Source organism: Oreochromis niloticus, linkage group LG1, assembly GCF_001858045.2.
Source record: "Oreochromis niloticus isolate F11D_XX linkage group LG1, O_niloticus_UMD_NMBU, whole genome shotgun sequence".
Lineage (NCBI taxonomy): Eukaryota > Metazoa > Chordata > Actinopteri > Cichliformes > Cichlidae > Oreochromis > Oreochromis niloticus.
The window spans coordinates 8,593,771-8,606,572 of NC_031965.2; the positions used below are offsets into that span (position 1 = coordinate 8,593,771).

Consider the following 12,802-nt stretch of genomic DNA (forward strand, 5'->3'; position numbering starts at 1 on the left):
TTTTGATATTACTGTAATACATTATGTATTTTTTTTACATAAATTGGGTTGAGGGGCAGCCATTTAAAACTTTTAAAAATGTAAATGAACTTAACCATGTACGTATGTGTTGTATATGTCACTTTTCTCTCAGGACGCAGATGCTCTAAAAGTGGGTGTTGCTGATCTCATCAACCAGTGGGTGAAAGGAAGTGAAGACGGAAGCAGGTGTAGCTCCCCCTCCAAACCAGCAGTAAGTCAGATTATTATTATTATTTTTTCTACATGAATTACATTAAATTGATTACATCAGTTTTTAAACAAGTGTTTTGCCCAGTCTTTATGTCTTTTTCCCACCAAAAATGGAAAGGCAACAACTACTTTAAAAATATACAAAACCAAAATTATTTCCCATCGACCCAAAGGTGTAATTTATGATTTTAATGCACCCTGCCCAATTCCATATAAGTTCATACGGTCAGTGTAGGTGGCTCAAAAGTCCACATTTACCAGGGTGTCAGGATAATGTCTTCTGCTTCCATGTTTATTAATCCTCCCAGGAAGATTTCTATGGATCTAAGAGCATGTTTTTTGTTCAGATTTTGTCAAAGTTAAACAACACACAGCAAAAAGAAATGCCTCTTATTCAACAAGCTAGTGGTTAGTCCTTTTTACACAAAACTACTTCTTCTGCTTTTATGGATGTTTCTCTGAACATGAATATTTATATTCTTATAACACACTTTGTAAGTATCACGCTGTTTACGGTGTCAGCTGCTATCAGCTTTTGTTTAAGGGGTACGCCATTGCTCATATTTTTTCATATTTTTTGTCATTGTATATACTGCTATAGCAGTGGATGATCAACTTAAACATACCCAAAGTATCATGATGTCAGTGTAGTTTGTATAAATAAAACCAAAAGCTCAGGCTTCAGACCTCTCTAAATCAGTAAATAAGTAAGATTCATTTAATGGGAATCTTTAAAGTGAATACAAAATAAAGTACAAAATAGTGAAGCTTAAAAGAAGAAAAGTTTGATTTCAGAAGCAATAATGAATTTTGCCATCTGCAAGGGAATGATGTCATGAGTATTTGGTGAAAGAGCAAATCAAATTTTGCCCCACTCTTCATGTGTGTGTCATCTGCTTTCACTGCCAAAGGCTTTGTACAGGGGCGATTCTAGGATCAGAGCTTTGGGGGTGCTGAGCACCCAGAGAGCTGCCCAGCCAGGCAAGATAAGCTTTACACGTCACGATGAGACTTCTTCCCTGTCTCTGTCAGTCCCTGCATCCTTAAATGTCTCCAGTTGTCCCGAGTTCCCTCTGACTGTCTCCTTGGTGCATTTAAACCCCTGTTCCTCCCTGTCCTCATCGTCTGTTGTCTTCATCTCTGTTATCAGTCATCATAATTTTGCCATCTCTGTGCAAGTCTGCAAATTTCTTTATTAAATCATAAGATTCTTAAATTCATCAAGTCTCTCTCTGCCTGGGTCCTCGTCACAAACATGACATCACTGTTTTGTACATTTTAACACAATTTAATCCCCACATTTGTGAAAGAAAAGCAACAAAACCTGTAACAAAACCATCAAATCTGATAAAGGTTATTTAAATGATGCTCATAGTGAGTAAGAAGTAAACTGAGTGCATGTTTTGGACAGAGATTCACTTTTAATGTGTATGTATAATATAATACAGATACATAAAAAACACTCCCAAAACAGAATAAATTATTACAAAATATTAATAAAAAACTATAAAAATGGAGGCAACTTTAACTGTGGTAGAATGTATACAATGTTAAATAATAATGTTATATTATTAAATTTAACTAATTTAATAATACTAATTTTGTGTTGTAAGATTTATGAGTTTCATGCTTTCATAGTGGTACTTGGGAGAGCTTGACATTTTTCTCAGGTGGTGCACACTGTAAAAAGTTTGAGAAACACTGATAAGTGTTTCTCTGCCGCATAAGTCTGTATGCGGCAGTCATACAGACAACTGGACGGTCCAAAAGTTAGCCTACCTATTACTGGCTGAGGTTTTAGTGGAGTTGTGGCTGAACCACATAAAAATATATCATTAATTTTAATCTCCTCAATCAATGATAATGTTATGTTGGAATGTTGTTAAAGAGGGTCAAAAATGTTTCAACCCAGTTTGTTTTGCAGATTCTGTATAGCAGCTTTAATATAGGGAGAGCACAACTTCCTGATTGTATGATTAAAATCAGGTTTTTTCTCTTCGTCAGTTTAATAGTTTCTGTTTTGCCTGTCACTGTTCCCTGTCTGTTTTCTTACCTGGTTCTTCCTGACCTTGTACTTTCTCCTCACGTTCCCCTCTTTCCTCTCTCCCTCTTTGGACTGACAATCATACACTAATAGATTGTATTCAATTAGATGAAAAAATTACATTAATATGAAAAAAGAAATTATTAAGATCACTAACGAAAAGTCCTGTCTCAGTGTACTTTCAACCAAAAGGCAAATAACCAAACCACATGAACATCTAATAAAAGATATAAAATATTGAAACACTGATCTAACATTATCCTTTATTGACGGATCATTTGATTTTATACTTTTACCTGAATGTGGCTCCTGTTTTTGAAAAAACTTCCTTATATCCATTATGAACCTGACTGTCTCTCTCTACACAAACACACACACACACACAACAGGAGTTATAAGGTTAATGGGCATTCAGTCAGTTAGCTAGTTAGTATCCATTTCAAACAGGACAGTGGTAACAACAGCAGGCTACGGACAATTTTAAGTTTTAGATTTTAAATAGGCTGTATACATTTCAGTGGGAGCAACAGGACGGTCAAATGTCGCTGAATTTACTACAGAGTAGGACGGATTGTAGGGTAGCAAACATCATTGGAAAACACGTTTTCAACACTGCAGGTTACCTGGGTGTAATGTTTTTCAGCTAAAAAGAAACATGACTCCTATCTAACTACATAAAGAGTAACTGAAGGTTAAATGCTGCTAATATGTCCTGTTTTAATCCAGGCACTCCACCTCCGCTCCGCTGCGTCTCAGCTACCATCGCTCCGGCAGCAACGACCCTAGAGCCAGAGTGGGGGGAGCTGGAACAAACCATTTTGGGAGGGGGGAGGGGTTATCTATACTTTTGTTGTTAAAATGTTCCGTCTCAACCAAGTACTGTATGCTTTTTATATTTTTAGTAGTGTGTCACACAAACAGCAAATATTGTCAAAAAAAAGTAAGAAATCTTTGGGGGTGCTTTGATTCATTTTGGGGGTGCTTCAGCACCCCCAAAAATGGGCTAAAATCGCCCCTGGCTTTGCATATGCACATTGTTGTTTCCCGCACTCAGAATACTTGACATCAAGAGCGTTCAACTATTCCCTCATGGCAGTCTTTCATGCCAACATAATTTTAAAAGACCATTTTTAAAATGTTTCGTCGCCCTGTGACCTTAAAATGTATTTTTTTTGTTGTTGTTGTTCTTAGTTATTTATTGTCAGATTCACAAAATTCTCTAAAATTAGCTATGATTCTGTTCCTATCATTTACTATTATTATTGTCAGTTTCATACAGTTTCAGCTTTTTCCTCTATTCTCTAAATCTCTTACTATTTCTTATTCTTTAAAGTCTTTCAGTCCACATCATTCTCTGTTCTTTTCTCCTTCAAGTTTTCGCTTCCCAGTTTCTTTTCTATCTGTGTAAATCAGCCTCAGGTTTACAGGCTAGTCAGTGAAAGTCTGCCCCCTCATGGCAACATCAGCAGCTTTCACATGTTGCTCGTTCAGACAGAGATAACAAAGTGTGGTTTGTTTACTGTTCCTGTTTTCAGGAAATCAAGCCTGGTGGTGTTTTAAACAAGAAAAATTTATGGGAGAGCCTTGGAGACACGTTATCGTCTGGGAAAGAAGGAAAGGTACACGCTCACACGGAGAATGGCGGAACACAAACTTTTAAACGTTTGTCTTGACCAGTATTGCTTTATTGACTGAATTGCAGGAGAGCTCCACTGGCAAAAGATATAAATTTGTGGTGACAGGTCACGGCAAGTATGAGAAGGTTTCTGTTGACAGCAGATGCAGTGAGGACATAAACTGCCAGTCAGGTGAGAGAATCTTTTAACGAGTAATTCTAACATTAGATAAGATGCACTATTGTAATGGAAAATGTTGGAAACTTGCTTGGAAAGGTTAAAAAAAGGATAAATAAAAATAAAACAAGAAAGAAAAGGAGAAAGAAAATGAGCTCAATAAAATACAAAATAGAAAATGATGAAGAGCTCAATAAAACACAATAATCGAGAGATAGCTATCAAGGAAAAAGTGATCAAATATTCTTTTTCTTTTTCTAGAGGGAGCAATATATTAAGGACTGTTTCATCACATAAGCTCTTTTATCCAGTTTTATATAAATGTGGAGGAAAGCTCCCCTAAAGTTAAGTTAATATAATATCAGAGTGTGTGTCGCTACAGGAGCGGTGATGTTATTTGCAACCAGTTTGTGCAGTTGTGACTGTGGGGATAGAGTCATAACATTGTGGGTGGGGCTCAAATGAGACAATTAATCTATGTGTGGAATATTGATGGAAAAGAATCTAGCTTAATTTTTGAGCAATGGAAGGAAGTACTTTTACAGTTAGTCTAACCATGGCTTTTCCACATACCAAAGCCTTACTTTTACTTTAAAATGTAAAATACTGGCTAAAGGTTTTACTGTATGAATCTTAAATGTAAGTTACAATTACAATTGGTTCAGTCTTGAACAATATTTACACTCAAGTTTGGAAATTAAATTACTTAAACCAAATTGTCTGAGTAACAAATAAAAGATTTGTTGCTTTTGCTTAAATGCACACTGGAACTTTTATTTAGCCCACTGTCAGAAATAATCACTTGACCATCAAATGTGAACTAATGTGTTATATTAGTCTGTCACATTTTCTCTATTTTTACCTGTTTGCATTTTTTTTTTCATCAAAACTGTCATCATCAGGAAACTGTCATCGGGGGAAAAAAAGATCTTTCTCATACATTTATATATAACCAAACAGGGAAGTCAAATATTGAGACTCAAGCTAACACATTATTCATTTTGGTTTTTAAATTTGGAGGGGCTGAAAATAACCCAAGTATAACAGTGGAACACTTCTAATGAGCTATCCACTCTGATGTGCCGCCACTTGGAACTTTTACAGTATTTCCTCTGAGAAGGAAAAAAAAGGAAAATTCAAACAGTTTCACAACACGTTATGTATTTTTAAAAATCACACATATATTAAGCATCACCCCAATAAATGGGGCTGTTTTTAGATTATGTGGTTTAAGTCCCCTTCAATGAAGAAATTCCACATCACAATGGTGATCTCAGAAAAAAACAAAACCCCAAATTAAACAGATTTTGAATCCCAGTAATGTAACAGAAAGATTTAAACAAAACAGCATCCCATCAGCACAATCCTATAGACAGACACGTGAAATGTCACAAATCTACTCTTCACTTATTTTCCTTCAGTTTGTCTTCCTACATCAGCCATATTTACTGTCATCATCATTTACCAGTGGTTTTATATATATATATATATATATATATATATATATATATATATATATATATATATATATATATATATATATACAGGGAATGCAGAATTATTAGGCAAATGAATATTTTGTCCACATCATCCTCTTCATGCATGTTGTCTTACTCCAAGCTGTATAGGCTCGAAAGCCTACTACCAATTAAGCATATTAGGTGATGTGCATCTCTGTAATGAGAAGGGGTGTGGTCTAATGACATCAACACCCTATATCAGGTGTGCATAATTATTAGGCAACTTTCTTTCCTTTGGCAAAATGGGTCAAAAGAAGGACTTGACAGGCTCAGAAAAGTCAAAAATAGTGAGATATCTTGCAGAGGGATGCAGCAGTCTTAAAATTGCAAAGCTTCTGAAGCGTGATCATCGAACAATCAAGCGTTTCATTCAAAATAGTCAACAGGGTCGCAAGAAGCGTGTGGAAAAACCAAGGCGCAAAATAACTGCCCATGAACTGAGAAAAGTCAAGCGTGCAGCTGCCAAGATGCCACTTGCCACCAGTTTGGCCATATTTTAGAGCTGCAACATCACTGGAGTGCCCAAAAGCACAAGGTGTGCAATACTCAGAGACATGGCCAAGGTAAGAAAGGCTGAAAGACGACCACCACCGAACAAGACACACAAGCTGAAACGTCAAGACTGGGCCAAGAAATATCTCAAGACTGATTTTTCTAAGGTTTTATGGACTGATGAAATGAGAGTGAGTCTTGATGGGCCAGATGGATGGGTCCGTGGCTGGATTGGTAAAGGGCAGAGAGCTCCAGTCCGACTCAGACGCCAGCAAGGTGGAGGTGGAGTACTGGTTTGGGCTGGTATCATCAAAGATGAGCTTGTGGGGCCTTTTCGGGTTGAGGATGGAGTCAAGCTCAACTCCCAGTCCTACTGCCAGTTTCTGGAAGACAGTCTTCAAGCAGTGGTACAGGAAGAAGTCTGCATCCTTCAAGAAAAACATGATTTTCATGCAGGACAATGCTCCATCACACGCGTCCAAGTACTCCACAGCGTGACTGGCAAGAAAGGGTATAAAAGAAGAAAAACTAATGACATGGCCTCCTTGTTCACCTGATCTGAACCCCATTGAGAACCTGTGGTCCATCATCAAATGTGAGATTTACAAGGAGGGAAAACAGTACACCTCTCTGAACAGTGTCTGGGAGGCTGTGGTTGCTGCTGCACGCAATGTTGATGGTGAACATTGCGTGCATTGCTGTCTGTTTGGGATCTGACTCTTGGTGGCGCTGTCACTTGGTGTTCGCTCGCTTTGTGGTAGAGTATCACTTCCTGTTCCTGCTCAAACACAGTGGTGTTTCTGAGTAGCTTTTCTGCTTAGCAATTTAATTTAAATCTTTTGATACATCCCTTTTTCATAGTATAATCTTAACGTGCTTCATCTGAATCACCCTTTCTGTGTACTCACTACCTAATTTATAGCCAAAGTATTCACTCACTGTCTCTTTACTGTTTCGCTAGCTTAGCTTAGCTCGTAGCCGACTCGTTAGCACCATGGCTACTTCACCTGTCCCTCCTGCACTTTCCTGCTCATTGTGTCAGATGTTTAGTTACTCCTCGGCCTCCTTTAGCAGTAATGATACCTGTAATAAATGTAGCATATTTGCAGCTCTGGAGGCCAGGATTACTGAATTGGAGACTCGGCTTCGCACCCTTCATTCACCCGTAGCTAGCCAGGCCCCTGTAGCTGGTGCAGCCGAAGATAGCGTAGGCCCCGCTAGCTGTTCCCCGGCAGACCCCAAGCAGCTGGGGAAAGAGGGCGGCTGGGTGACGGTGAGGAGGAAGCATAGTCTTAAACTGAAGCCCCAGGTACACCACCAACCTGTTCATGTGTCTAACCGTTTTTCCCCACTCGGCGACACACCCGCCGGGGGTCAAACTCTGGTAATTGGTGATTCTGTTCTCAGACATGTGAAGCTAGAGACACCGGCAACCATAGTCAATTGTCTTCCAGGGGCCAGAGCAGGCGACATTGAAGGAAATTTAAAACTGCTGGCTAAGGGTAAACGTAAATACAGTAAGATCATAATTCACGTCGGCAGTAATGACACCCGGTTACGCCAATCGGAGGTCACTAAAATCAATATTGAATCGGTGTGTAACTTTGCCAAAACAATGTCGGACTCTGTAGTTTTCTCTGGTCCCCTCCCCAATCAGACCAGGAGTGACATGTTTAGCCGCATGTTCTCCTTAAATTGCTGGCTGTCTGAGTGGTGTCCCAGAAACGATGTGGGCTTCATAGATAATTGGCAAACCTTCTGGAGGAAACCTGGTCTTGTTAGGAGAGACGGCATCCATCCCACTTTGGACGGAGCAGCTCTCATTTCTAGAAATATGGACAAATTTATTAAACCCCCCAAAATATGACTATCCAGAGTTGGGACCAGGAAGCAGAGTTGCAGTCTTACACGCCTCTCTGCAGCTTCTCTCCTCCTGCTACCCCCCCAAAAACCCATCTCCATTGAGACTGTGTCAGCTCCCAAAAAGACAAAAAACAAACCAAAAACCAGCAATAAACAACTTAAACATAAAAAATCACAAAGAAAGAACAATACAGTATCCACATCTGAACCAAAGAGTAAAACAGTGAAATGTGGATTATTAAATATTAGGTCTCTCTCCTCCAAGTCTCTGTTAGTACATGACTTAATAATTGATCAACAAATCGATTTACTCTGCCTTACAGAAACCTGGTTGCAGCCGGATGAGTATGTTAGTTTAAATGAATCAACACCCCCGAGTCATTCTAACTACCAGAAATCTCGAAGCACAGGCCGAGGGGGCGGTGTGGCAGCAATTTTTCACACCAGCCTATTAATTAACGAAAGACCAAGACAGACTTTTAATTCATTTGAAAGCCTGATGCTTAACCTTGTCCACCCCAGCTGTAAAACTCAGAAACCAGTCTTACTTGTTATCATCTATCGTCCACCTGGGCCTTACACAGAGTTTCTCTCTGATTTCTCAGACTTTTTATCTGATTTAGTGCTCAGCTCAGATAAAATAATTATTGTGGGTGATTTTAACATCCATGCAGATGCTAAAAATGACAGCCTCAACATGGCATTTAATCTGTTATTAGACTCAATTGGCTTCTCTCAAAATGTAAAAGAACCCACCCACCACTTTAATCACACTCTAGATCTTGTTTTAACATATGGCATAGAAACTGAACATTTAACAGTGTTTCCTGAAAACCCTCTGCTGTCTGATCATTTCCTGATAACATTTACATTTACAATAATTGATTACACAGCAGTGGAGAGTAGACTTTATCAAAGTAGATGTCTTTCTGAAAGTGCTGTAACTAAGTTTAAGAATATAATCCACCCACTGTTATCATCTTCAATGCCCTGTACCAACATAGAGCAGAGCAGCTATCTGAACGCTACTCCAACAGAGGTCGATTATCTTGTTAATAATTTTACCTCCTCACTACGTACGACTCTGGATACTGTAGCTCCTGTGAAAACTAAGGCCTCAAATCCAAAGTCCCTGACTCCGTGGTATAATTCTCAAACACGTAGCCTAAAGCAGATAACTCGTAAGCTGGAGAGGAAATGGCGTGTCACAAATTTAGAGGATCATCATTTAGCCTGGAGAAATAGTTTGCTGCTTTATAAGAAAGCCCTCCGCAAAGCCAGAACATCTTACTATTCGTCACTGATTGAAGAAAATAAGAACAACCCCAGGTTTCTCTTCAGCACTGTAGCCAGGCTGACAAAAAGTCAGAGCTCTACTGAGCCAACCATCCCTTTAACGTTAACTAGTAATGACTTCATGAACTTCTTCACAAATAAAATTTTTATCATTAGAGAAAAAATTACCAATAATCATCCCACAGATGTAATATCATCTACAGCTACTCTTAGTACCATCAATGTTAAGTTAGATTCTTTTTCTCCAATTGATCTTTCTGAGTTAACTTCAATAATTAATTCCTCCAAACCATCAACGTGTCTTTTAGACCCCATTCCTACAAAACTGCTCAAAGAAGTCCTGCCATTAATTAATGCTTCAATCTTAAATATGATCAACCTATCTCTAATAATCGGCTATGTACCACAGGCCTTCAAGGTGGCTGTAGTTAAACCTTTACTCAAAAAGCCATCTCTAGACCCAGCTGTCTTAGCTAATTATAGGCCAATCTCCAACCTTCCTTTCATATCAAAAATCCTTGAAAGAGTAGTTGTCAAACAGCTAACTGATCATCTGCAGAGGAATGGCTTATTTGAAGCGTTTCAGTCAGGTTTCAGAGCTCAGCACAGCACAGAAACAGCTTTAGTGAAGGTTACAAATGATCTTCTTATGGCCTCTGACAGTGGACTCATCTCTGTGCTTGTCCTGCTAGACCTCAGTGCTGCATTCGATACTGTTGACCATAATATCCTATTAGAGCGATTAGAACATGCTGTAGGTATTACAGGTACTGCACTGCAGTGGTTTGTATCATATCTATCTAATAGACTCCAATTTGTACATGTAAATGGAGAGTCCTCTTCAGACACTAAGGTCAATTATGGTGTTCCACAGGGTTCAGTGCTAGGACCAATTCTATTTACATTATACATGCTTCCCCTAGGCAACATCATTAGAAGACATAGCATAAATTTTCACTGCTATGCAGATGACACGCAGCTCTATCTATCCATGAAGCCAGGTAACACACACCAATTAGTTAAACTGCAGGAATGTCTTAAAGACATAAAGACCTGGATGGCCGCTAACTTTCTGCTTCTTAATTCAGATAAAACTGAGGTTATTGTACTCGGCCCTGAAAATCTTAGAAATATGGTATCTAAGCAGATTCTTACTCTGGATGGCATTACCTTGGCCTCCAGTAACACTGTGAGAAACCTTGGAGTCATTTTTGACCAGGACATGTCCTTCAACGCACATATTAAACAAATATGTAAGACTGCTTTCTTCCATTTGCGCAACATCTCTAAAATTAGAAATATCCTGTCTCAGAGTGATGCTGAAAAACTAGTTCATGCATTTATTACTTCCAGGCTGGACTACTGTAATTCACTATTATCAGGATGTCCTAAAAACTCGCTGAAAAGCCTTCAGCTAATCCAAAATGCTGCAGCAAGAGTACTGACAGGGACTAGAAAGAGAGAGCATATTTCTCCTGTTTTGGCTTCCCTTCATTGGCTTCCTGTTAAATCCAGAATTGAATTCAAAATCCTGCTCCTCACATACAAGGTCTTAAATAATCAGGCCCCATCTTATCTTAATGACCTTGTAGTACCATATCACCCTATTAGAGCACTTCGCTCTTGCACTGCAGGCCTACTTGTTGTTCCTAGAGTATTTAAAAGTAGAATGGGAGGCAGAGCCTTCAGTTTTCAGGCCCCTCTTCTGTGGAACCAACTTCCAGTTTGGATTCGGGAGACAGACACTATCTCTACTTTCAAGATTAGGCTTAAAACTTTCCTTTTTGCTAAAGCATATAGTTAGGGCTGGACCAGGTGACCCTGAATCCTCCCTTAGTTATGCTGCAATAGACGTAGGCTGCCGGGGATTCCCATGATGCATTGAGTTTTTCCCTTCCAGTCACCTTTCTCACTCACTATGTGCTAATAGACCTCTCTGCATCGAATCATATCTGTTATTAATCTCTGTCTCTCTTCCACAGCATGTCTTTCATCCTGTTTTCCTTCTTTCACCCCAACCGGTCGCAGCAGATGGCCGCCCCTCCCTGAGCCTGGTTCTGCCGGAGGTTTCTTCCTGTTAAAAGGGAGTTTTTCCTTCCCACTGTCGCCAAAGTGCTTGCTCATAGGGGGTCATATGATTGTTGGGTTTTTCTCTGTATTTATTATTGTGCTATCTACTGTACAATATAAAGCGCCTTGAGGCGACTTTTGTTGTGATTTGGCGCTATATAAATAAAATTGAATTGAATTGAATTGAATTGAACAGATCAAAACACTGACAGAATCCATGGATGGCAGGCTTTTGAGTGTCCTTGCAAAGAAAGGTGGCTATATTGGTCGCTGATTTGTTTTTGTTTTGTTTTTGAATGTCAGAAATGTATATTTGTGAATGTGGAGATGTTATATTGGTTTCACTGGTAAAAATAAATAATTGAAATGGGTATATATTTGTTTTTTGTTAAGTTGCCTAATAATTATGCACAGTAATAGTCACCTGCACACACAGATATCCCCCTAAAATAGCTAAAACTAAAAACAAACTAAAAACTACTTCCAAAAACATTCAGCTTTGATATTAATGAGTTTTTTGGGTTCATTGAGAACATGGTTGTTGTTCAATAATAAAATTATTCCTCAAAAATACAACTTGCCTAATAATTCTGCACTCCCTGTATATATATATATATATATATATATGTATATATATATATATCCTTCTTGCAATACAGTCAGAAGCCCTTAACAATTCGTAACAATGCAGGAAACTAATCCTCACCTTTTAACTATTACACTGGATGAAGATAGTTTATCATATCGTCATTGTTTGGTGGAAACTATCATTCTCCAGCATGCTCATACAGGAAAACATCTGCTTTCATAGGTATAAATTTGTATTGTTGTATTATTGTAGGTTTTTTACCTTACAATAGAAAGCACTTTGAGGCAACTGTTGTTGTGATTTCACACTGTACAAATAAAACTGACTTGAATTGAATTGATTTTGCTGACAGAGGAGCTAATCTTTAACATTATGAATGAAGAGTGATGGAAAAGGGATTTGATTCTGGGATGCCCCCAGCCTGAGCAATATATGATTAAGCTATTAAAAAGAAACAAGTTTTGAGCCATGCTAGCAGCTCTCTCAGTCTGCACTGAGGCACAACAGTGTTTAAGCTTTGATAACATTGTGACAATGCTAGCACAAGTTTACCAGGCATAACACTTAACAGCCTTAATCATTTTAGTCTAGTGTGTTAGCATGCTAGTATGCTATTGTTAATTAATAAGTCATTATAATAAGCCATTATTTAAGGTACTTTGGTATCTGAGAACTGGACAAACTAAAGTTTGGACCTATTGAAGGCCCAGACTTGACCATGACTATTTGTAGCAGATAAAAACAACAGTAATTTGGTTGTGTACTAACAGGGGCATTGATATCAGTACAAAATCTATTGCTTGATTATATAGAAGCTGAAGATATTATGTCTAGAACACCCAACAGACCACCGTACCATTGGAAGAATGGTCTATCCAGTTCCTAAAGTTGCTAGCATGGCTAA

General features: G+C 38.6%; 1 protein-coding gene across 1 annotated transcript in view; it reads left to right on the forward strand.

The window, feature by feature from the left end:
* LOC102075929 (non-muscle caldesmon) overlaps positions 1–12,802 on the forward strand; it is a 71,790-nt gene that overhangs the window by 51,670 nt on the left and 7,318 nt on the right. Inside the window, exons 14-16 of the mRNA XM_025909025.1 lie at positions 134–232; positions 3,811–3,894; positions 3,978–4,083. Coding sequence (XP_025764810.1) covers positions 134–232; positions 3,811–3,894; positions 3,978–4,083 — 289 coding nt within the window. The remainder of the gene's footprint in view (positions 1–133; positions 233–3,810; positions 3,895–3,977; positions 4,084–12,802) is intronic.